This window comes from Diceros bicornis, chromosome 3 (assembly GCF_020826845.1).
Source record: "Diceros bicornis minor isolate mBicDic1 chromosome 3, mDicBic1.mat.cur, whole genome shotgun sequence".
Classification (NCBI taxonomy): Eukaryota; Metazoa; Chordata; class Mammalia; order Perissodactyla; family Rhinocerotidae; genus Diceros; species Diceros bicornis.
In genome coordinates this window covers 11,126,888-11,153,877 of record NC_080742.1, presented here as the reverse complement: position 1 = coordinate 11,153,877, position 26,990 = coordinate 11,126,888, and the positions used below count along the sequence as shown (strand labels likewise).

The following is a 26,990-nucleotide window of genomic DNA, read 5'->3' as shown; positions in this document are numbered from 1 at the left end:
CCAATAGAGTGTGTTATTAAACTTTTTTGATTTTTTGCTAATTTGATAGATGAGAAATGTTGTCTCTGTGTACTTTTATTTTGCATTTCTCTTTTATGGGTGACACTGAGTATCTTTTCCAAATACTTAAGAGATACCTACATTTTTTTCTTTAAGGTTGTTGGTCATTTTCTTCTCATTTTAGAAGCTTTTTCTATTTTTCTATTATATATTTTATATTAGGGATACTAAACTTATTTTCTTTGATGTAAGTTACAAATGTTTTTCTAGCTTGTCATTTGTCTTTTTATTTTGCTTAAGGTTTTTTTTGCCATGTAAAAATTTTAATATAATCAAATTATCAATCTTTTCATCATTGCTTCTGGATGTTCATCAGTTAGAGAAGTTTTCCCTATTTCTAGCTCAGTCACTTGTGTTTTCTTCTAGCATTTGAATGGGTTCATATTTCATCCTTAATTCTTTGATTCATTTGGAATTTACCTTGATATGTGACGTAAACTGGGGATTTTTTTCTCTGAAGTCCTTTTATCTCACTCTCCTCTTCAACTCTGACCACTTTATCCATTCCCATAACTACCAGATCACATTTATTCATTCAACAAGTCTTCATGGAGGATTTAATTAAATCCTTAGCCTCATGTTGCTTTCTTCTTTTACCTCAATGAAAATTGCTTCATATTTTATAACTGATGATATAAAATGCTCATGGCAAAGAATCAAATAAAGGTATAAGGAAAAAAGTAAAAATTATTTGATATCCTATTATCCTATGATAATCATCCTAACATTTTTGCACTATCCTTTCATGTCTCTGTTGATCATGTACATATACTGTTGTTTGCTTTCTAAAAGGACTTCATATTAGGGTCTCAATTACCTTATAAGTGCTCCCTGTTTTGTTTTTTTTGTGTGTGTGTGTGAGGAAGATCAGCCCTGAGCTAACATCCATGCTAATCCTCCTCTTTTTGCTGAGGAAGACCGGCTCGGAGCTAACATCTATTGCCAATCCTCCTCCTTTTTTCTTTTTTTCCCCAAAGCCCCAGTAGATAGTTGTATGTCATAGTTGCACATCCTTCTAGTTGCTGTATGTGGGACGCGGCCTCAGCATGGCAGGAGAAGCGGTGCGTCGGTGCGCGCCCGGGATCCAAACCCGGGCCGCCACTACAGGAGCGCGCGCACTTAACCGCTAAGCCACAGGGCCGGCCCAGTGCTTACTGTTTTTTTAATGAGTATTTTTACAGTTTGTTTTCTCCTCACATTTCCTAATTCTTAAAGCCTTTAAATATTAATTTGACACTTTAAGGATCCATTTCAACAGAATGTCTTTTATGTATTGAGCACATGCTATGCGATAAGAAATAACATGGAACAGGTGTACACAGAGAAGCTTTTTCTAGAGCCTAGTAGAAGATACTACAGACAAGAAAGGAGGTGAGCCATTATAATGCAGTAGGATAAGTACTAAAAGTGGGGACATATAAGAGTTTTATGGGATCAGATAAATGATTCATACCTACATTTGAGTGTGTGTATGGGGAAGTAGGTGTCAAGGAGCACTCCATTTCTAAACTGAGGTTGGAAGGATGAGTGTGAGTATCCAGATGCAGGGGAGGATACATACGTGTGTTTCACGTATTTGTAAATACTGAGAAGAAAGAGGATGATTCATTCAAGAACTTAAAGCTCAAGTACAGAGAGACTAAATTAGAAAGGAAAAAAATGAGTGCTGGAGAGACAGGAAAGGATCAGAAAAGTCATGTTTGGACTCTATCCTGAGAGTAGTGAGGGAAGTAGAGTGGAGGCAGACCGGTGCGCCCATTGTAACAAGTAAAGAAGCAAATTATGTTTTTAAAAATTCAAGCTTGGCCTACGCAGAGAACCTCTGCTGGAGAAGAGAGAAACCAGCATAGCTTTCAGTGGTTCATGGGATTGGAGTGCAAATTTTAAAAATGTCAAACCAGGTGTCCCAAAGAAGATTTACTTAGTTATGGAGTTGCAAGGGAAGCTTGGGAACTAGGTCTAAAGTTTCAAAGAGCAGAAGTAAAATATCTTTTATATTTGTGGAAACCTATCTTAGCAAACAAAGATACGTTTGTGTGGGGAGAGAACAGGCCACACACATAGGCAGGTCTTCCTTCCCATAAGGACATTCACCAGATTCTGAGGTTTCATGAGGTGGGAGGCTAAAGAGCTTGTCTGGAAACCTCTAGAGAGCAGAGCTAGATCAATCTCAATATTTCAGGGCTAAGGAGACAACCTCCAACTTCTCAATTAAATGTCTGGGAGAAGCAAGCCCACGAAAAGGGGAGAACAGAGACAGACTGAGTCTTATTAAAATGGAAACTACCCCAATCCTAGAGTGCACTGAAATGATCAGCCTACATATGTACAACTGGAGTGCCAAAGGGAGATAAAAGAATCCAACAAAATACTTCAGAATATGGAAACGAAATCCTATGAATCAATAAGACAGTTCTATAGAAAATGAACAGACACTTGGTAAAAGAGCATATCTAAATGGCCAAAAAACATATGGAAAAATTAATAATATCATTAATCACAATGGAAATAAAAATTAAATGCACAATGTGATTCAACTAAACATCTACTAGAATAGCTAAAACAAAAAACACAGAAAATACCAAGTGTCAACAGAGATGTGGAAAAACCAGAACTCACATATACTGCCAAAGGGAGTTTAAATTGATACAACACTGGAAAACTCTTTGGCAGTATCTACTAAAGCTGAATATATGCATACTCTATCACCTACTATATCAGTTTACTACAGCTGCTGCAACAAATTACCACAAACTTGGTGGCTTAAAACAACATAAATGTATTATCTTGCAGTTCTGGAGGTCACTAAGCCGAAATCAAGGTGTCAGCAGAGCTGTGTTCCTTCTGAAGGTTCCAGGGGAGTTTTTCCTTGACTTTTCCACCTGACTAGATTCCTTGGCTTGTGGTCCACTTCCAGCAATTGTATCACTCTGACTTATGTTTCTACAATCACCTCTCCTCCTCTGACTCTCCTGCCTCCCTCTCACCATTCTAAGGACTTTTTTGACTAGCTGGGCCCACTCTGATCATCCAGGATGATCTCTCCATCTCAAGATCCTTAAACTACATCTGCAAAATCTTTTTTGCCATGTAAAGTAACACATGAAAATCTCTGGGAGGGTTATTATTCTGCCTACCACATCTACCTATATTTCCTTTCCCAGGTTTATTTCCAATAAAAAAGGACACAATAATCATAGTAGTATTATTTAAAATAGTTCAAAATGGGAAACCACTCAAATGCCTATCAATAATATGGTGGATAAATATATCATGGTATATTCACAGAATGGAATACTTTATAACATTGAGAATGACCTACAAATGCTTTCAACAATATGGAGGACTCTTAGAAACATGCTGAACAAGAGACGTCACACAGCAAACCCCAAGAGTACAAATTGGATAACTTCACCTGTAAAAAATAAAATAATAATTTTAAAAAAATCTGTGCCATTAGAAATTAGTGTGTGCTCTTGTTAGGAGAAGGACAGGCAGACACTAGAAGAGGCCTCACAGCAGCTTCTGGGGTCAGGTAATATTCTGTTTCTTAATTTTGATGCTGTTCTTGATCTTGGTTACATAGCTGTATTGAGATTTGAAAAATTCATTTAGGTTTCTGATTATGATATTCCTACTTTTTCTTTATGAGTATTGTACTTGAATGATTTTTTAAAAAGAGTAATGGGAAGTCAATGAAAGATTTCTTAATATTCTTTTATTTATTTATATTTACCTTTTCCAGTTTTAATGAGACATAATTGATTTACAACATAAATTAGTCCAAGGTGTACAACGTAATGATTTCATATATGTATATCAATGAAAGATTTTTATCAGAAAATTACATGATCAAATTTGTCCTGCCAAAGAAAGTCTCCAAAAACTTCCTTGATGGCTGGACTTACTTTCCTCCAGGTTATGTCAACTTTTAGTTTTAAAAGACTAAAATTTTTAGACTTAAAAAACTGCTCTCAAGATTTCAAAAGCAGCTATTCCTCTTTTTTCAGCAAGCGGCAAGCTTTCTTCTTTACATGTTGCAAGGTGCTTATGATGGTCCTTTATAAGCTCATTAGAACTCTGCAGTGAAAGAATGCTTCAACTGCAGGGATCCAAATTCTAAAAGGTACTTGAAACAGAAGTATGAGATCTATCTCCTAAATATATATATTTAAGTACATTAACTTTTAAGAAATGTATCACAATAAGATCTCATTTAACTTGCACACGATTCTAACATTTTTAAAAAATCTACATTAAAGAAAGTACTCGTAATTGTATAGCTTGTTTATTACCCTATTTCTGAGGAAGATTGGACTCCTGATTTATTATATTTTTAAAACGTAAAGATGAGTTTTAGCATATATTTCAAGTCTTTTTTTTTTCTATTTATTTTTAATTTTTTGTTTATTCCAGTAACATTGGTTTATAACATTGTATAAATTTCTGGTGTACATCATGATACTTCTGTTTCTGCATAGATTACATCATGTTCACCACCCAAATACTAATTACAACCCATCACCACACACATGTGCCGAATTATCCCTTTTGACCTCCTCCCTGCCCCCTTCCCCTCTGGTAACCACCAATCCAATCTCTGTCTCTATGTGTTTGTTTGTTGTTGTTATTATCTACTACTTAATGAGGGAGATCATACGGTATTTGACCTTCTCCCTCTGACTTATTTCACTTTGCATAATACCCTCAATGTCCATCCATGTTGTCACAAATGGCTGGCTTTCATCGTTCTTATGGCTGAGTACTATTCCATTGTGTATATATACCACATCTTTATCCATTCGTCCCTTAATGGACACTTAGGTTGCTTCCAAGTCTTGGCTATTGTGAATAACCCTGCAATGAACACAGAGGTGCAGGTATCTTTACGCATTGGTGGTCTGAAGTTCTTTGGATAAATACCCAGCAGTGGAATACCGGGATCACATGGTAGTTCGATCCTTAACTTTTTGAGGAATCTCCATACTATTTTCCATAGTGGCTGCACCAGTTTGCACTCCCACCAGCAGTGTATGACAGTTCTCTTCTCTCCACATCCTCTCCAACACATATTCTTTCCTGTCTTGTCAATTATAGCCATTCTGATAGCCATGAGGTGATATCTCACTGTAGTTTTGATTTGCATTTCCCTGATAGTTAATGATGTTGAACATCTTTTCATGTGCCTGTTGGCCATCTGTATATCTTCTTTGGAGAAATGTCTGTTTATGTCTTTTGCCCATTTTTTCATTGGGTCGTTAGTTTTTTTGTTGTTGAAATGCATGAGTTCTTTACATATTTTGGAGATTAACCCCATATCAGATGTATGGTTTGCAAATATCTTCTCCCAATTGTCAGGTTGTCTTTTCGTTTTGTTGATGGCTTCCCTTGCTGTGCAGAAGCTTTTTAGTTTGATGTAGTCCCATTTGTTTATTTACTTTATTGTTTCTCTTGCCTGGTCAGACATGGTGCTTGAAAATATGTTGCTAAGACCGATGTCGAAGAGCGTACTGCCTATGTTTTCTTCTAGAAGTTTCATGGTTTTAGGTCTTACATTCAAGTCTTTAATCCATTTTGAGTTAATTTTTGTGTATGGTGTAAGGTAGGGGTCTACTTTCATTTTTTTGCATGTGGCTATCCAGTTTTCCCAACACCATTTGTTGAAGAGACTTTCTTTTCTCCATTGTATATGTTTTTTTTTTTAAATAATTTTATTTATTTATTTTTTCCCCCAAAGCCCCAGTAGATAGTTGTATGTCATAGCTGCACATCCTTCTAGTGGCTGTATGTGGGACGCGGCCTCAGCATGGCCAGAGAAGCCGTGCGTCGGTGCGCACCCGGGATCCGAACCTGGGCCAACAGCAGCAGAGCGCGTGCACCTAACCGCTAAGCCACTGGGCCGGCCCTCTCCATTGTATGTTCTTGGCTCCTCTGTCAAAGATTAGCTGTCCATAGATGTGTGGGTTTATTTCTGGGCTTTCCATTCTATTCCACTGATCTGTGTGACTGTTTTTGTGCCAGTACCATGCTGTTTTGGTTACTATAGCTTTGTAGTATATTTTGAAATCAGAGAGTGTGATACCTCCAGCTTTGTTCTTTTTCCTCAGGATTCCTTTACTTATTCGGGGTCTTTTGTTGTTCCATATAAATTTTAGGATTCTTTGTTCTATTTCTGTGAAAAATGTTGTTGGAACTTTGATAGGGATTGCATTGAATCTATAGATGGCTTTAGGAAGTATGGACATCTTAACTATGTTAATTCTTCCAATCCAAGAGCACGGAATATCTTTCCATTTCTTTGTGTCTTCTTCAATTTCTTTCAGAAATGTTTTATAGTTTTCGGTGTACAGATCTTTCACCTCTTTGGTTAAGTTTATTCCTAGGTATTTTATTCTTTTTTTGCAATTGTAAATGGGATTGTATTCTTAATTTCTCTTTCTGCTACTTCATTATTAGTGTATAGAAATGCAACTGATTTCTGTATGCTGTTTTTGTATCCTGCAACTTTACCATATTCGTTTATTACTTCTCAAAGTTTTTTGGTGGATTCTTTAGGGTTTTCTACACATAAAACCATGTCATCTGCAAATAGTGACAGTTTCACTTCTTCCTTTCCAATTTGGATCCCTTTTATTTCTTTCTCTTGCCTGATTGCTCTGGCTAGGCCTTCCAGTACTATGTTAAATAGGAGTGGGGATCCTCATCTGGTTCCTGTTTTTAGAGGGATAGCTTTCAGTTTTTCACCATTGAGGATGATATTAGCTGTGGGTTTGTCACATATGGCCTTTATTATGTTGAGGTACTTTCCTTCAACACCCATTTTCTTCAGAGTTTTTATCATAAATGGATGCTGTATCTTTTCAAATGCTTTCTCTGCATCTATTGAGACGATCATGTGATTTTTATTCTTCTTCTTGTTAATGTGGTGTATTATGTTGATTTGCGAATGTTGATCCATCCCTGCATACCTGGAATAAATCCCACTTGATCATGGTGTATAATCTTTTTAATGTATTGTTGTATGCGATTTGCTAGTATTTTGTTGAGGATTTTTGCGTCGATGTTCATCAGTGATATTGGCCTGTAATTTTCTTTTTTTGTGTTGTCCTTGTCTGGTTTTGGTATCAGGGTAATGTCAGCTTCGTAGAATGAGTTAGGGAGCTTCCCCCCCCTCCCCAATTTTTTGGAAGAGTTTGAGAAGGAAGGTATTAAGTCTTCTTTGAACGTTTAGCAGAATTCACCAAGGAAGCCGTGTGGTCCTGGATTTTTACTTTTGGGGAGGTTTGTGACTACTGTTTCGATCTCCTTACAGGTGATTGCTGTATTCAAATTCTCTTCTTCTTCTTGATCCAGTTTTGGAAGGTTGTACGATTCTAAGAATTTATCCATTTCTTCCAGATTGTCAAATTGGTTGGCATATAGCTTTGCATAGTATTCTCTTATAATCTTTTGTATTTCTGAGATGTCTTTTGTAATTTCTCCTCTTTCATTTCTGATTTTACTTATTTGTGCCTTCTCTCTTTTTTTCTTGGTGAGTCTAGCTAAAGGTTTGGCAATTTTCTTTATCTTTTCAAAGAACCAGCTCTTGGTCTTATTAATTTCTTCTATTGTTTTTTCGGTCTCTATTTCATTTATTTCTCCTGTGATTTTTATTGTTTCCCTTCTTCTACTGATTTTAGCTTTGTTTGTTCCTCTTTTTCCAGTTCCTTTAGGTGCATTGTTAGATTGTTTATTTGAGATTTTTCTTGTTTGCTGAGATAGGCCTGTATTGCTATAAACTTCCCTCTTAGAACCGCTTTTGCTGTATCCCATAAATTCTGGCATGTCGTATTTTAATTTGTCTCCAGGTATTTCTTGATTTCTCCTTTGATTTCTTTGTTGACCCAGTCGTTGTTCAGTAGCATTTTGTTTAATCTCCACGTGTTTGTGGCTTTTCTGATTTTCTTCCTATAGTTGATTTCCAGTTTCATACCGTTGTGGTCAGAAAAGATGCTTGGTATTATTTCAATCTTCTTAAATTTATGGAGACTAGTTTTGTGGCCTAATATGTGATCAATCCTGGAGAATGTTCCATGTGCATTTGAAAAGAACGTGTATTCTTCGGTTTTTGGATGGAATGCTCTGTATATATCTACTAGGTCCATCTGTTCTAGTGTGTCATTTAAGGCCGTTTCCTTATTGATCTTTTGTTTGGATGATCTATCCGTTGGTGTAAGTGGAGTGTTAAAGTCCTCTACTATTATTCTGTTACTATTTCTCTTTTTATGTCTGTTAATAATTGCTTTATATATTTAGGTACTCCTACATTGGGTGCATAGATATTTACAAGTGTTATATCCTCTTGTTGGATTGTTCCCTTGATCATTAAGTAATGCCCTTCTTTATCTCTTTTTACAGTTTTTGTTTTAAAGTCTATTTTGTCTGATATCAGTATTGCTACCCCAGCTTTCTTTTCATTGCCATTTGCATGGACTATCTTTATGCGTCCCTTCACCTTCAGTTTGTGAGTGTCTTTACGTCTGATGCGTATCTCTTGTATGCAGCATATATATGGGGCTTGTTTTTTTATCCAATTAGCCAAGCTCTGCCTTTTAATTGGAGCATTTAGTACACTGACATTTAAAGTAGCTATTGATAAGTATGTACTTACTGCCATTTGTTAACTTTTTTTTTTAGTGTTTTAGTATTCCTCCTCTGTTCCTTTCTCCTTCTATACAGAATTGATGGTCTCTTTAGTTTGACCTCTGTCTGAAAGCTCTACTCTTTAACTCCCCTCCTCCCTCATTTTATGTTTTTAATATCATATCTAACCTCTTTTTTGTGCATTTGTATCCATTACCCTCTTATCATGGAAATAGATAATTTTTCCTATTTGTGGTCTTCTGTTTTCCCCTTAAATAAGTCCCTTTAACATTTCTTGTAGCACTGGTTTCTTGGTGACAAACTCCTTTAACTTCTGCTTGTCTGGGAATCTTCTGATCTCTCCGTCCATTTTGAATAATAACCTTGTGAGGTAGAGTATTCTTGGCTGTAAGCTTTTTCCTTTTAGCACTTTAACTATATCGTGCCACTCTCTTCTAGCCTGGAAGGTTTCTGCTGAGAAGTCAGCTGATAGCCTTATGGGGTTTCCTTTGCAGGTAACTTGTCTTTATCTGGCAGCTTTTAGGATTCTCTTTTTAATTCTAGACATTTTGATTATGATGTGTCTTGGTGTGGGCCTCTTTGGGTTTATCTTGTTTGGGGCTCTCTGTGATTCCTGTACTTGGATGTCTGTTTCCTTCCTTAGGTTAGGGAAGTTTTCATCTGTTATTTGTTGAAATAGATTCTCTGCCCCTTTGGCTCGCTCTTCTCCTTCCAAGACACCTATAACAATGGATGTTAGTGCGCTTGATGTTGTCCCAGAGGTCCCTTAGACTGTGCTCACTCTTTTTAACTCTTTTCTCTTTTACCTGTTCAGCTTGGGTAATTTCTTCTATTCTTTCGTCCAGCTTGCAGATCCGTTCCTCTCTACCCTCTACTCTGCTTTTGAGTCCCTCTAGTGAATTTTTCATTTCCAGTATTGTATTCTTCATTTCTGATTGGTTCTTTTTTATATCTTCCATTTCTTTGTTGACATTCTCACTGAGTTCATCTATTCTTCTCCCCAGGTCAGTGAGCATCCTTAACACTCTTAGTTTGAACTCTCTGTCAGGTAGGTTGCTCATTTCTGTTTCACTTAGTTCCTTTTCTGGAGTTTTGTCCTGTTCCCTTACTTGGAATGTATTCCTTTGCCTCCTCATTTTGCCTCTTTCCCTGTGCTTGTGACTACGTATTAGGTAGGTCAGCTACGTCTCCTGCTCTTGGATAGGTGATCTTATATAAGTGATGCCTTAGGAGGCCTGCAGTGTGCTTCCCTCAGTTCTCAATGTTCCAGGGGTGACTCCTATGTGGGCTACCTGCGTCCTTCTGTTGTGGCCTGTTTGATTTCCCTGTAGGCACCCAGGGAGGCTGAATTATGCTCCTGGCCAGCTGTTGTAATGCTCAGCTGCTTGTAGTTGTTGTGGGCCCTTCAGTCTCTTTATCGGGTGTGGGGACCCCCAGCATAGTTGGCTGCAAATTCTAATACCGTATTTGTGTTGCAGTCTTTCTTTTAAGTGAGCAGGCCCCCAGCATGGCAGGTTGTTAGGCCAGGGGCTTACAAATGCTATAAGTCTCCAGCCTTTAGGTCTCGTCAGCCCTCTGAGGATTGCAGCTGGTGGGGCTGGCCTCCGGCATAGGAGGAGCCAATTGTTTCAGGCTTTTTAAGGTGGGGCAAACCCCCTATGTGTGTCTTTGAGAAGCACAAGTCTTCTGCAGCTGACAAGCCCTGCCGCCCACAGGTCCACACACACAGTCAACACAGTCCTGTGCCATGTGCGTACCCTGACCTCCTGAAGTGGACCCACTCTCTCCACCACGGGTGACCCACACACTCCACCACCAGCCCACACTCTCCACCCGCTCCTTGTGCACGCCCTGCCCCACTGAAGTCGGCTCAGTTGCCAGGCTGCAGAGAATACAGTCACCAATCTATGCAGGCTCATAAGTTGCCTGAGGGCTTGTTGTTGGGTGGGGCCCGTCTCCACGGTGGGCTGCCTGCCCTGTCTCAGCTGGATTAAATCGGTGCTCTAGTGGGTGGGACAGACCTGGACTAGCAGGCCGCAGGGAGAACTCCAATGGCGTCTGTGTCAGCATGCCTATACCAGTGCACAACAATGGCCGCCGCCAATGTCCCAGTTCCTGGAGAGGTCTCACCTCTCACTGCAATGCACTCAGAACCTATCAGGTGAATCTCTCTTCACCCAAGCACTGTGCACCTTTCTTTCTGGTGATTTTAGGTTGCTTTCAGAAACGGGTGAGTTTGCGCGTGGGCCCTGTAAGAGCCGGTTTTAATTTCCTTGTGAGCTAGCTTTTCTGGGGGTACTCCCCAATGTTTTAGTAGTAGGCAAAGTCAGATATTATGCCACTTGCCTCGACTGTGCTGGGTCCACAAAATGCCCACAGTGGGGGCGGCTCCCCGGCTCAGGTCCCCGCGCCTCCAGGGAGGCTGCGTACCTTTGGGCTGCTCCCGGGCGGCCGTGAAGCTGGCTGCTTGTGAAGGCGGCGTTTTTTCTCTCCAGAAGGGAGTTTCTGCCTCTTCTACCTCAATTAGGATTGTCCTTTGTTGCAGGAGTTCCTCTTATCCAGTTTTCAGTTCTGTCTCAGGGGTAATATTTCCACAAGTAGTTGTAAATTGGCTGTGTCCACGGGAGGAGGTGAGTTCAGAGTCTGCTTATGCCGCCATCTTGACTTCTCTCCTCCATATTTCACGTCTTAAAGCTTTCTAAATCTTAAAACATGCCTATCTCCTGAGTGTTTCTCTTACTCACACTTGATTTTTCAAAGCACTACAGATAAATACCGTGTAGTTCTCTTAACTCTGTGAACCATCTCCCTGAGTTACTTAAGAATTTTGAGAGACTAATATTGCACAAAGGGTTTTAAATATTTTTTAAAGATATAGCTGCTAGATTATTTCAAAAAGTGTTTTTGTTAAATTCTCAAGCTTTTATAAAAGGGTATTGGCATCTTTTCTTCCTTGATTCCTTCCTCTTTTCCTTCTTTCCTTCCAGTCAACAAGCATTTATTGAAGCCCTACTGTGTATTCCAGATACTCTTTCAGCTACTGAGGATACTGCCATGAACGGAACAGTATTCCATGTCTTATGGGGATTATACAATCCCCATAAGTGGACGGGGGGAGAGGGGTCCAGACATGATAAATAAATAAATAATACAGTACACTAGAAAGTGATAAAAGCTATGGAGAAAAACAAAGCAAAGTAACGGGGATGAGACATTCTGGGAAAGCAACCAGATTACAAAGAATTGCATGTTCATTTCAAAGAGTTCAAAATGTTTATTTTGCTTGTTTCTGTTGAGACTTAAAAAAAATATATAAGTATCATAACCCAAAAACTTGGTGAACAACGATTATTATCTGGAAACTACAATAAAAAAAAACAGACATAAAGCTTAGAAATCATCTTGGAAATAACTATCACCCATAGATAATTAAAGCAGCAGATTTCCTATAGAAGCTATTTTGAATCTTCATGATGAGAAGTTGAGGCCCCTCTCCTTTTGAAAAAAATAAATTCAGTGTTTGTCATACCCCAGGATTATATCTTATTATATCTAATAAAACTTCTCTTTACTAAGCATGAACATTTATAATCAGAAAGAACATGTTCCTACTAGGAAAATTTCCCTTTAGATGTTTTCTGCCAAAATATTACTTGACAATCTGTTACACTGTGTATAATATTCAGCTCTGCAGATGGCTGCATTTCCTTAATGTTGCCCGTCTATAATTTTAAGAAGTACTACAGTACACTTCAGGGACGGTATGTGCTATATAAATGCAAGGTGCTTTACAAACAACTTACTTTGGAGTTCTCCCAAAGGAAGTTATTAAAGTAATAATGCTATCAGAAGTAACAGACTACTCTGAATGTGAAATATTAATGGGATTTTCTGCCTAAAAATATTGTATTTCCTCTCAGTAGCTTCTATCACTATACAAGATAGGTAAGTCCCATAAGATAAGAACTGAAAAATATCCACTGGATTTGGTAATTAAGAGGTAGGTCATTGCTTACCCGAGAACAAGTTCAATAGAATGGTGGAAGATAGCCAGAGTACACCTACTTAGACATCAACAGTATGAAAACGAAGACAAAAAAATGCCAACTACCCTTTTGAAAAGTTTGGATAAAAAGAGAAAGAGAGATTAAATAGTAACTAAAGAGGAACATTAGTTTTGTTTTAGTTTTTATTAGATTAGAGCAATCTGAATAAGTTTATGTCTGAGGGAAAGAAATTAAAAGGAAAAAAGAAATGCAAAACAGAATAAAGAGATGTATGAACGCTGAAAGCAAGGGGTAAACAAAGCAGGCAGGTAGTCATCAGTAAAGGGGTGGCTTTGAGGAAGAACGTTATCTTACCGTCTGAGGCACAAAGGGAGAAGATAAGGCTTTTCTTGGGAGGTAAGGTCCAGGATATCAAAAGAGTTTCCTAATGACATTAATTGTCCTGATGACCCAGGAGATGAAGCTGGTTACTGAGAACGAGCAGAATGGAAAAAAGGAGGGCATGTGGATAGGGTCAAGGGTTTGTAATGGTTAAGGAAAATCAAGCAGATGACCAAAGACAAGTAAATGACAGTACCATTAAACACACATACCATATAATATTTTGAAATGTTCTTTTAACCTAGATGAAGGACTTTTGTTTCTGGTCAAAATGGAGCAACAGGGACCAGAATTAGCCTCCTGTCTGAAACAACCAAAAAAACACAACAAAAAAAACAGAGAAAATAATGTAATAATGGTTTTTAAAACATTTAACATCATGTAATAAAAGACAGTGATCCTTCAGAGACAGGAAACAAATGAGGTGAACCTACGATTGCCTCAGCTTATTTCCTAGCAGGAATTTCCAGGCTATGGCATAGGAAAGGGGAGGAGACCCCTCTCCCCTCACTGCCCTGAGACCAGAAAGACAGAAGGAACTAGAGTTCACAGGACAGAATATCAGAGAGGAGGGGGCTGCACAAAGAGAGAACTGCAGAGATCTGCAAATGCTTCACCTCGAGTATTCAGCAAAACACTAATCAGCATATGTGGGTGAGGAAACTTTCAGAGTCTGGGTAAAAAGACATGCAATAGGATGAGAGACAACATACCCATTACTCACACAAGACTGGGAACAGTGCCTGTTCCCGACAGGCTGTAAAACCTCATAATTCAAAGAGCATTTGGTAGAGTATTAACATGAGTGTAGCCTCAGTAGTGGGACATAATTAGGCCTAGACTAAACATTGCTGAAGTTTTGCTAAATATCTTAAAAAGCAAGACTCAATAAGGCCAAACTGTTTTTAAGTAATTTGACAGCATCCGAGAATAAGATTATTTATAGGAAGACAAAAGTATCCAGTATTTCTGATTTTACTTATTTGTGCCTTCTCTCTTTTTTTCTTGGTGAGTTTAGCTAAAGGTGTGTCAATTTTGTTGATCTTTTCAAAGAACCAGCTCTTGGTTTTATTAATTTTTTTTTTTTTAATTTTTCCCCCCAAAGCCCCAGTAGACAGTTCCATGTCATAGCTGCACATCCTTCCAGTTGCTGTATGTGGGACGTGGCACCAGCATGGCCGGAGAAGTGGTGCGTCGGTGCACGCCCAGGATCCGAACCCGGGTCACCAGCAGTAGAGCGCACACACTTAACCAATAAGCCACGGGGCCGGCCCTATTAATTTTTTCTATTGTTTTTTTTAGTCTCTATTTCATTTATTTCTGCTGTGATTTTTATTATTTCCCTTCTTCTACTGATTTTGGGCTTTGTTTGTTCTTCTTTTTCCAGTTCCTTTAGGGGCATTGTTAGATTGTCTATTTGAGATTTTTCTTGTTTGTTGACATAGGCCTGTATTGCTATAAAATTCCCTCTTAGAACCGCTTTTGCTGTATCCCATAAATTCTGGCATGTCGTATTTTCATTTTCATTTGTCTCCAGGTATTCTTTGATTTCTTCTTTGATTTCTTTGTTGACCCAGTCGTTGTTCAGTAGCATTTTGTTTAATCTCCACTTATTTGTGGCTTTTCTAATTTTCTTCCTATAGTTGATTTCCAGTTTCATACCGTTGTGGTCAGAAAAGATGCTTGGTATTATTTCAATCTTCTTAAATTTATGGAGACTAGTTTTGTGGCCTAATATGTGATCAATCCTGGAGAATGTTCCATGTGCATTTGAAAAGAATGTGTATTCTTCAGTTTTTGGATGGAATGCTCTGTATATATCTACCAGGTCCATCTGTTCTAGTGTGTCATTTAAGGCCAATGTTTCGTTATTGATCTTCTATTTGGATGATCTAGCCGTTGGTGTAAGTGGAGTGTTAAAGTCTCCTACTATTATTGTGTTACTGTCTATTTCTCTTTTTATGTCTGTTAATAATTGCTTTATATAATTAGGTGCACCTACATTGCGTGCGTAGATATTTACAAGTGTTATATCCTCTTGTTGGACTGTTCCCTTGATCATTATGTAATGCCCTTCTTTGTCTCTTTTTACAGTTTTGTTTTAAAGTCTATTTTGTCTGATATGAGTACTGCTACCCCAGCTTTCTTTTCATTGCTATTTGCATGGAGTATCTTTTTCCATCCCTTCACTTTCAATTTGTGAGTGCCTTTAGGTCTGAAGTGTGTCCTCTTGTATGCAGCATATACATGGGGCTTGGTGTTTTATCCAATCAGCCACCCTCTGCCTTTTAATTGGGGCATTTAGTCCATTGACGTTTAAAGTAGCTATTGCTAAGTATGTACTTACTGCCATTTTTAAAATTTTGTTCTCAGTGTTTTAGTAATCCTTCTTTGTTCCTTTCTCCTTCTATACAGAATTGATGGTCTCTTTAGTTTGACCTCTGTCTGAAAGCTCTACTCTTTAACTCCCCTCCTCCCTCATTTTATGTTTTTGATATCATATCTAACCTCTTTTTTGTGCATTTGTATCCATTACCCTCTTATCATGGAAATAGATAATTTTTCCTATTTGTGGTCTTCACTTTTCCCCTTAAATAAGTCCCTTTAACATTTCTTGTAGCACTGGTTTCTTGGTGACAAACTCCTTTAATTTTTGCTTGTCTGGGAAATTTTTTCTCTCTCCTTCCATTTTGAATGATAACCTTGTTGGGTAGAGTATTCTTGGCTGTAAGTTTTTTCCTTTTAGCACTTTAACTATATCATGCCACTCTCTTCTAGCCCGTAAGGTTTCTGCTGAGAAGTCAGCTGATAGCCTTATGGGGTTTCCTTTGTAGGTAACTTGTCTTTCTCTGGCAGCTTTTAGGATTCTCTCTTTATCTTTAATTCTAGACATTTTGATTATAATGTGTCTTGGTGTGGGCCTCTTTGGGTTTATCTTGTTTGGGGCTCTCTGTGATTCCTGTACCTGGATGTCTGTTTCCTTCCTTAGGTTAGGGAAGTTTTCATCTGTTATTTCTTGAAATAGATTCTCTGCCCCTTTGGCTCGCTCTTCTCCTTCCGGGACACCTATAACAACGGATGTTAGTGAGCTTGATGTTGTCCCAGAGGCCCCTAGACTGTGCTCACTCTTTTTAACTCTTTTCTCTTTTACCTGTTCAGCTTGGGTAATTTCTTCTGTTCTTTCGTCCAGCTTGCAGATCCGTTCCTCTCTACCCTCTACTCTGCTTTTGAGTCCCTCTAGTGAATTTTTCATTTCCAGTATTGTATTCTTCATTTCTGATTGGTTCTTTTTTATATCTTCCATTTCTTTGTTGACATTCTCACTGAGTTCATCTATTCTTCTCCCCAGGTCAGTGAGCATCCTTAACACTCTTAGTTTGAACTCTCTGTCAGGTAGGTTGCTCATTTCTGTTTCACTTAGTTCCTTTTCTGGAGTTTTGTCCTGTTCCCTTACTTGGAATGTATTCCTTTGCCTCCTCATTTTGCCTCTTTCCCTGTGCTTGTGACTACGTATTAGGTAGGTCAGCTACGTCTCCTGCTCTTGGATAGGTGATCTTATATAAGTGATGCCTTAGGATGCCTGCAGTGTGCTTCCCTCAGTTCTCAATGTTCCAGGGGTGACTCCTATGTGGGCTACGTGTGTCCTTCTGTTGTGGCCTGTTTGCTCTCCCTGTAGGCGCCCAGGTAGGCCGAGTTATGCTCCTGGTCAGCTGTTGTAATGCTCAGCTGTTTACAGTTGTTGTGGGTCCTTCAGTCTCTTTATCAGGTGTGGGGAGCCCCAGCACAGTTGGCTGCAAGTTCTAATACCACATTTCTGTTGCAGTCTTTCTTTTAAGTGAGTAGGCCCCCAGCATGGCAGGTTGTTAGGCTCAGGGGCTTACAATTGCTATAAGCCTCCAGTCTTTAGGTCTCTTGTCAGTTCTCTGAGGATTGCAGCTGGTGGGGCTGGCCTCAGGCACGGGAGCACCCTATTGTTTCAGACTTTGGAAGGTGGGGCAAACCCCCATGTGGGTCTTTGAGAAGCACAAGTCTTCTGCAGTTGACAAGCCTTGCCGCCCACAGGTCTACACACACAGTCAACACAGTCCTGCCCCGTGTGTGCGCCCCGACCTCCCGAAGTGGACTCAGTCTCTCCAAGGTGGGAGCCCCACACACTCCACCACTGCCCCACACTCTCCACCCGCTCCTTGTGCACGCCCTGCCCCACTGAAGTCGGCTCAGTTGCCAGGCTGCAGAGAATACAGTCACCAATCTACGCAGGCCCACAAGTTGCCTGAGGGCTTGTTGTTGGGTGGGGCCAGTCTCTAGGGTGGGCTGCCCGCCCTGGCTGAGCTGGATTAAATCGGTGCTCTAGTGGGTGGGGCAGACCTGGGCTAGCAGGCCCCAGGAACAACTCCAATGGCATGTGTGTCAGGACGCCCACACCAGGCCACAACAATGGCCGCCGCCAATGTCCCAGTCCCTGGAGAGGTTTCACCTCTCACTGAGATGCACTCAGGGCCTATCAGGTGAGTCTCTTTTCACCAAAGCACTATGCACCTTTCTTTCTGGTGATTTTAGGATGCTTTCTGAAACAGGTGAGTTTGCGTGCGGGCCCTTTAAGAGCTGGTTTTAATTTCTTTGTGAACCAGTTTTTCTGGGGGTACTCCCCAATGTTTTAGTAGCAGGCAAAGTCAGATATTATGCCACTTGCCTCGATTGTGCTGGGTCCACAAAATGCCCACAGTGGGGGCGGCTCCCCGGCTCAGGTCCCCGCGCCTCCAGGGAGGCTGCGTACCTTTGGGCTGCTCCCGGGCGGCCGTGAAGCTGGCAGCTTGTGAAGGCGGCGTTTTTTCTCTCCAGAAGGGAGTTTCTGCCTCTTCTACCTCTATTAGGATTGTCCTTTGCTGCAGGAGTTCCTCTTATCCAGTTTTCAGTTCTGTCTCAGGGGTAATATTTCCTCAAGTAGTTGTAAATTGGCTGTGTCCGCGGAAGGAGGTGAGTTCAGAGTCTGCCTACGCTGCCATCTTGACTTCTCCCCCAGTATCCAGTATTAAATAAAGTAAAATTCACGTCTGATACTCAATCAAAAATTATTAGACATGGGCCGGCTCCGTGGCTTAGCAGTTAAGTGCGTGTGCTCCGATGCTGGCGGCCCGCGTTCGGAACCCCGGGCGCACACCAATGCCCTGCTTCTCTGGCCGTGCTGAGGCCACGTCCCACATACAGCAACTAGAAGAATGTGCAACTATGACATACAACTATCTACTGGGGCTTTGGGGGAAAAAAAAATAAAAATTATAAAAAAAAAAAAATTATTAGACATGAGGAAAAGAAGGAAAAAATACCCATGATGAGAAGAAAATTCAAACAGACCCAGAATTGACAAAGATGATTGAATTAGCAGACAAGGGCATTTTCATTCCAGTCCCACTCCCTAGAGTTACATATTCTCTTAATATTTGTGTGATTTGTAAGGATGAAGTTTACCTTCTACAATTTCTACCAAAAATGTGTTAAATCAACCAATAGTAAACAATACTGGAAGGTGTAATGGTTAAAAGTTTGACATTTTTCAAGGATGCTAAAAGCTATTTTTTTTTGGTATATTTCTCTCATATTGAGAGGAGAAATATTCAAAATACAAGCTAAATTTACTCCTTAAAGAAAGAATATAAAATATTGACTATAACTCCAAGATTTTTAAAAAAATTTACAAGTGATAAAGTACAATTTTAATGAAGGCTTCAAAAAAGATACATTGCAACAGCCATAGATGAGCTTTTATATTTGCTTTTTTTATTCCAAAAACTGATGTTTTAATAAATTTTGTAATTATGCTTACACATTTTGCAGGTAAATTTAGATCTTTCTACTTTCTTACTGCTATATTAGTAAATGTATTCCATTAAACATAACTGGCTTACAATGTGAAAAGTTAAATATTAAAGAAAACCTCATGATGATAATTGTTCTCATGAAAACCCATTACATTGATACATGGAATAAGAAACTATTGAAATGCTATATTTATGTAATATTAAAACTACTTCCTAAAATAATCCATGAATTTTAAATTTCAAGCAAACATGTCAGATTCTAAATAATGCACGTTTAGTTGGAAAGCTGTTAATAATTATTGGATCAAAGGTATAGATATATAGATGTTTATTCTTTTAACTTTTCCATATGTTTGGAAAAATAATAAGGAATGATTGTGGCATACAGCTAAAATATTGTTTATAGAGAAATTTGTAGCATAAACATGTAAATTCAAAAAGGAAGGTTTAGGGGCGGCCCCGTGGCTTAGCGGTTAAGTGCGCGCACTCCGCTGCTGGCGGCCCGGGTTCGGATCCCGGGCACGCACCGACGCACCGCTTCTCCAGCCATCCTGAGGCCGCGTCCCATGTACAGCAACTAGAAGGATGTGCAGCTACGACATACAACTATCTACTGGGGCTTTGGGGGAAAAAATAAATTAATTAAATTAAAAAAAAAAAAGGAAGGTTTAAATCACTAATCTAAACTGAACCTTAATAAACAAGAAAATGAACAAATCAAATCCAAAGCAAAGAGAAGAAAATAATAAACATAAGAGCAGAAATAAATGAGATTGAAAATAGAAAACAGAGAAAAATCAATGAAACTAAATGTTGGTTTCTGAGAAGATGAATTAATAAACCTCTAGTCATAACTATTAGGAAAAAGAGAAGAAACAAACTAATGATATCAGGAATGAGATATGAAACCTCACATCAGATTTTACCACATTCAAAGGGTCATAAAGAAGTATTATAAGCAACTTTATGCCAATAAATAGAAAACTTCAAAGAAATGGAAAAATTCCTTGCAAGACATAAAGTATCAAAGCTCACTCAAGAAGAAATAAATGGAATAATCCTTTATCTATGAAAGAAATTGAATTTGTTGTTAAAACCTTCCCATAAAGAAAATTCCAGGCCAAGAGGACTTCTCTGGTGAATTCTATTAAACATTTAAGGAAGAAATAACACCAATTCTACACAAACTGCTTGAGAAAACTGAAGAGGAGGGAATACTTCCCAACTTATTCTCTGAGGTTAGCATTACCCTGATACCAAAACCAGAAAAAGACTTTACAAGACAAGAAAACTGAAGATCAATACGTTGTAAATATAGAATCAAAAAACCTTATACTTTTTTAGCAATTCCAATCCAACGACATATAAAGAGGTCATGATATATATCATGATCATGTGGGATTTATCCAAGAATGCAAGGTTAGTTCAATATTTGAAAACTCAATCAATGTAATTCATCATATTAACAGACTAAAATAACTAAAATCATTTGATTATCTACATGGATGCAGAAAAGCATTGGAAAAATCAACAACAGTTCAAAATAAAAACTCGCAAAAAATTAGAAATAGAAGGGAACTTCCTCCACCTGATTAAGGGCATCATTGAAAAATCTGCAGTTATGATAACATTAAGGTTGACTGAATATCTTCTCTCTAAGATTGTAAACAAGGTAAAAAACTACTTCAATTCTATACTGTACTGGAGGTGTTAGTCAGTATAAGGCAAAAACAAAAAAATGAAAAGAAGCCAGATTAGCAAAGAAGTAAAACTACCTTTATTTGTAGACCATATGATCACCGATATAGAAAACCCTAAAAAAACAACCTCCCAAAACTACTAGAATAAGCAAGGTTAGCAAAGTCAAGGATACAAGGTCAGTACATAAAAATCAAGTGTCTTTCTATATTCTAATAAGGAACAATAGTAAAGGAAAATTTAAAAAACAATACCATTTACAATAGCATCAACATATATGAAATAGTAATAAACATAAGAACAGATTTGCTAGACCTGCACACTAAAAACTATATAGCATTGATAAGAGAAAATGTAAAAGCCCAAGATCAACAAGAAGATATACCACACTCGTGGATCAGAAGATTCAATATTGTTAAGATGTTAATTCATCACAAATTGATCTATAGATTCAATGCAATCCTAATGAAAATCCCAGGAGATACTTTTATAGAAACAATAAGCTTATTCCAATAATATAAATGGAAATGCAAAGGGCCTAAAATAACCAAAATTATTTTCATAAACAAGATAAAATAGGAAGATCTACACTTTAGTGATTAAAATCGTATGGTATTTATATATAGACATGTAAAAAAGTGGAATAAAACAGAGTCCAGAAATAGTCTTACATACATATAACCACATGAATTTCAATAAAAGTACCAGGGTAGTCAATAGGCAGAATATAATCTTTTAGATCCATATGCAAAGAAATGAACCTTGACCCTTATCTTACACCATATATAAAAATTAACTCCAAATGAACCTAGTAACACTTCTAGAATAAAATATAGGAGAAAATACTTCTTGCCTTGGATTAGACAAAGATTTCTTAGGTCAAAAAACCCCACAAATTATAAAAGAAAAATTAATAAATTGGACTCTATCAAAATTAAAAACTTTCGTCATATGGGAGATACTGTTAAGAAAATGAAAAGGCAAATCACAGACAAGGGGAATATATTTTCAAAACATACATCTGAGAAAGAACTTTGAATCCAGAATATATAAAGATCTTAGACTCAGTAGTAAGAGGAAAGCAATAAACTGAAAAATATAAACTAAAACTAAAAACCCAATAATTTTGACAAACATAACCAAAGAAAACATACAGATAGCAAATAAGCATGTGAAAATAAGGTCATCATTAGTTTTTAGACTAGTGGATGTTGAAAACACAATGAAAATCCACTACACATTCACAAGAATGGCTAAAATTAAAATGACTGACAGTATCATGGATTGATAAGAATGTAGAGCAACTGAAATTATCATACGTTGTCTATGGGAATGCAAAGGGTACATCACATCCATCTTGGAAAACAGTTTAACAGTTATTTACAAAGTTAAACATATCAAATGATCAGGAAATTCCACTCTTAGATATCTACCCAAGAAAATGAAGACATATGTCTGCAAAAGATTTGTATGTAAATGACTGTAGTAATTTATAATAACTTTCATTTATAATTTTATAATAATTTATAATTTTATTTATAATAAGCCAAAATTGTAACAACCCAGTTGTCACCCCAAGTGGGGAATAGATAAACAAATTGTTATGTATATCTATACAATGGACTACTAATCAGCAATAAAACAGAAATGGACCACTGATATATGCAACATGGATGAATCTTAAAATAATTATGTTGATATAAGAGAACATATACTGCATGATTCTAGTTTTATGAAAATCTACAAAAAGCTAACTCATATTGACAGAAAGCTGATTATTACTTGTCAGGAGCCAAGAGGTAGGAGTAGAAGATTAACTACAAAAGCACATAAGGGAAATCTGGAGGGTGATGGAAATGTTCTACATTTTAATAGTGATAGTGGTTATAAGGATGTAAACAATTGTCAAAACTCATAGAATTTTCTGCTTAACATTGGTAAATTTTACTGTGTATCAATTATATCTCAAAAAAGCTAACCAAAACAGATACCTAACGCAGGGAGATGCAAAGTATTCTCTGAGCAGGGTGATTTGTAGAAGTAAATGGAGTGAATCACTCCTATACCTAAACCCTCTGCTTAAGTTCTGTTTGGCCACACATGAATGAAGACCTACTCTGTGGTCACTGCCTTGCTGCATACTTCCTCAGAAATAAAAGTAGGGAGGCAGGTAGTGTGGTTTATTCAACCCTGGTTTGCCAGTGACTAAATAAGGTTTAGATATACTAGGTACTAAAGGTTTGTGAATAAAAACTTGACTACACACAAACTCTTAAAACCTCTTTAAGAAGCCCAGGTACATTCAATGGTCTTATGTTCAGTGATTAGACAATAACACTCATAAGATATTAGCTAGTTTGTATATTTCATTGTTCAGACCTACCCCATGACAATATTTCATAACAAAAACAAATTTAAAAAAAGTTTTGTGGATCATATTTGGATAAGCAACTTTTAATTCATGATGCAGGTATTCGATCTGTTCATTCATCAAATCTTCATTTTTAACAATAAGGAAAAAGCTATAAAGTCTCTGCATTTCAGTATCTTTTAGTTACGAATTAAAATAATTCTACAAGCATTAACTAAATTCTTCATCAACTGCTTTACACCTTTTACAAAGGAAAAGGTCAGGTAGTTCCTCTATGTTTGAATCACGGAGAATTAACTTATTCTTCTGGAGAATTTTATTCCATATATTAATTATAAAAATATGTAAAAAAATTAACTTATTGCTTATAAAACTGAATATACGGCTCACATAAAAATGACAACTAGTCAGGAGTTTTGTTTTTTGTTTTTTGTTTTTTTGGTGAGGAAGAGCAGCTCTGAGCTAACATTCATGCCAATCCTCCTGTTTTTTGCTAAGGAAGATTGGCCCTGGGCTAACATCCATGCTCATCTTCCTCTACTTTATATGGGATGCCGCCACAGCATGGCTTGACAAGTGGTGTGTCAGTGTGCACCTGGGATCCGAACCTGCGAACTCCAGGTCGCCGAAGCAGAGTGTGCACACTTAACCACTGCGCCACCAGGCCGGCCCAGTCAGGAGTTTTTAAAAAGATATGTTTTATGAACCAATACAGCAAAACTTCTTAACATTAAATTTTAAAGTAACTGACAAACTTCAAAATGAATTTGCAAAATAAATAGTATACTTACAATCTGTTGCCATACGAAATTGAGAAGAAAGTGCTTGAGTAACTGAATTCCAAAACGTGTATAAAATTTCAGGTTGTCCATCCTGTGACCCAAAAAAAGGGATGTATTCATTAATTTTTGAAAATTAAAATGGAGAAGATGTAACACTGAAAATTTATTAAAAATGTATCTAAATGAAATTTTCTAAGGCCTCTATCAAACAACGGAATTATTGGAATTATTAAGTAACTAAGTAGAAATATAGAGACGACTCAAATTGTGTTTCATGTTCAAGTAATCAGTCATCATCCTTCTCTGCTACTTACTAGCTGTGTGAGCTTGGGTAAGCTGCTTGATCATTCTGTGACTCCTTCCCATCTATAAAATGGAGATAACAGTACCTACATTTCAGGATTATTATGAGGATTTAAAAAGTGTATAAAAGTAAAGTCTTGATGAGATGCAGGGAGAGTAGTGTGCCCAGAGAGAGCATGGAAGCCCTGTGCCCCTTCCTACATACCTTGCCCTAAATACTTCTTCATCTGGCTATTCATCTGTACCCTTTATGATGTCCTTTAATAAACTGGTGAAAGTGGGAAAAAAAAAAAAAAAAAAAAAAAAGGTGAGCCAGGCCTGATGGCCTAATGGTTAAAGTTCGGCGTGCTCCACTTTGGTGGCCCAGGTTCAATGTGCAGAACCACACCACTCGTCTGTCAGTAGCTATGCTACGGCGGCGGCTCACAGAAGAACTAGGACTTTCATCTAGGATATACAACCAGGCACTGGGGCTTTGGGGAGGGGAAAAAAAGAGGAAGATTGGCAACAGATGTTAGCTCAGGGTGAATCTTTCCAAGTAAAAAGAAAAACAAAAAAAACACAAAAAGTCTTGGGACAGTTCCTGACACATAATAAACCCTCAGTGAATGTTAGTTACTATTGATACAATGACTATCATCATCACTATCCTTTGATATACAAAAAGCAATTTGTGTGACAATAACAAAATGATGGACAAAGCAAGCTTAGACTAAGAATGACCATCAAGACGTAGTTCACCAATTACCAAAGAGAACTGTCTGAAGTATAGTAGATACAGTTGTTAAAAAATAAAGTCACAGGAATTACTTACTACTACTCAGCATGATACTTTCATTCAACTTTGAATACATGTTTTAGAAAGTAATTACTAAAAAGATAAATACTGGTTCAACTATCAATTCTTAAAATACGACAAAGGACTTGACAACTGTTAAAATAGAATCACACTTCTAGAAATTTTACCAAGTACTTTTAAGGTACTTCTACATGTGTGGTGTACCGTATCAAATTGCTGATATTCTATTTCTGAAGTACAAAAATGCCTATTTCATATGGTTTACTCTAACAACATACATAAAATATCTAATGTTCAAATGCTTACTGTCATAAAAAGAATAATTAAGAAGTCTGTTAACTCTGTTTTAGTGTTGCACTTGCAACAAATGAAATTAGGATTTTCAAGGTTATAAATTAAAAAAATGACCAGTGAAAAAACACTGACTTCTCACATTTACACCTATGCACACTTCTATTTTCACTGTAATTTATTTCTTTGTTTAATAAGTCTTTGGCTTTGAACTCATTATTATATACTGGGTACTGTATATAATAAAAATAATTGTTAATTTTTTATGCAATGATCAGAAAATAGATTCAGATTCCCAAGATTTTATGTAATACGTGTATTGTATACCATGCACCTTAGTTTAAAGTAGATGTTTTTCACCATATTAAAGAACTATTTTAACACATCACATTAACAGAATGAGGGACAAAAACCACATGATCATCTCAACTGACGCACAAAAAAGCATCTGACAAAATTTAACACCTTTTCATGATAAAACCACTCAACAAGCTAGGAACAGAAGGAAATTATCTTAACATAATAAAGACCATATATGACAAGCCCACAGCTAACATCATAACGGTGAAAAACTCAAAGTTTTCCCTCTAAGATGTGGAAAATTTGATGACTATATATTTACTTCTACAGATGTACACTTAAAAAAGAAAATTTGAGTCAATCTTGCTTAAGAATACAAATACAAAATTCTCAGATATGAAAGCAAATTGACTTCAACAGTGTACTAAAATAATTATTTGAATGTCTACCTAAACAAGTAGGATTTATGGCAGCAATGTATCATTTAACATTAGGAAATTTATTAATATAATAGCCTAGTGGCTTCAATAAGGAAATCTACAGGATCATTTAGCTGAGTGAATAAAAGGCAATGAATACCCTTTAATTTAATTAATAAAATACTTAACACCCATTCCTCATATTTTTTTAAATGCATAGAAAATGATGCATGATTCTTTTCTTTTTTTAAATTGTGGTAAAAAACAAAAAATTTACCATCTTAACCATTTTTAAGTGTACAGTAGCATTAACTGTATGCACCCTGTTGTGCAACAGATCTCTAGAACTTTTTCATCTTACAAAACTGAAACTCTATACCTACTGAACAACAACTCTCCTTATCTTCCTCTCTCCAGCCCCCTGGCAACCACCTATCTTTCTGCTTCTAAGAGTGTGACTGCTTTAGATATCTCCTATAAGTAGAATCACACAATATTTGTCTTTTTGTGATTGGCGTATTTCATTTAGCATAATGTCAAGTTTCATCCATGTTGTAGCATATGACAGGATTTCCCTCTTTTTTAAGGCTGAATAATTTTCCATTGTGTATATATTCCATATTTTCTTTATCCATTCATCCGTTAATGGACAGTAGAATTGCTTCGATCTCTTGCCTATTATGAATAATATTGCAATGAACATAGGTGGGCAAACATCTCTTCAAGAGCCTGTTTCCAATTCTTTTGGTTATATATCTCCAGAAGTAAGATTGCTAGATCATATGGTAATTCTGTTTTTAATTTTTTGAGGAACTTCCATACTATTTTTCTTAGCAGCTACCCCATTTTACATTCTCATCAACAGTGTACAAGGGTTCTAATTCTCCACATCCTTACCAACACTTGTTGTTTTCTGTTTTTTTTGAAAATAGCAATCCTAACGAGGGCAAGGTGATATCCCATTATGATTTTCATTTGCATTTCCTGATGATTAGTGACGTTGATCATCTTTTCATATGCTTGTTGGCCATTTGTATGTCTTCACTGGAGAAATGTCTGTTCAAGTCCTTTCCACATTTTTTTTAATTGATGTTTTAATAGTTTATAACATTGTGAA

At 37.3% G+C, this 26,990-nt stretch overlaps 1 protein-coding gene across 2 annotated transcripts in view; it reads right to left on the bottom strand.

The window, feature by feature from the left end:
• COG5 (component of oligomeric golgi complex 5) overlaps positions 1-26,990 on the bottom strand; it is a 343,112-nt gene that overhangs the window by 105,124 nt on the left and 210,998 nt on the right. For both annotated transcript variants that reach the window (XM_058523290.1, XM_058523280.1), the window contains exon 11: positions 23,771-23,852. In XM_058523290.1, the coding sequence (XP_058379273.1) occupies positions 23,771-23,852 (82 nt within the window). The remainder of the gene's footprint in view (positions 1-23,770; positions 23,853-26,990) is intronic.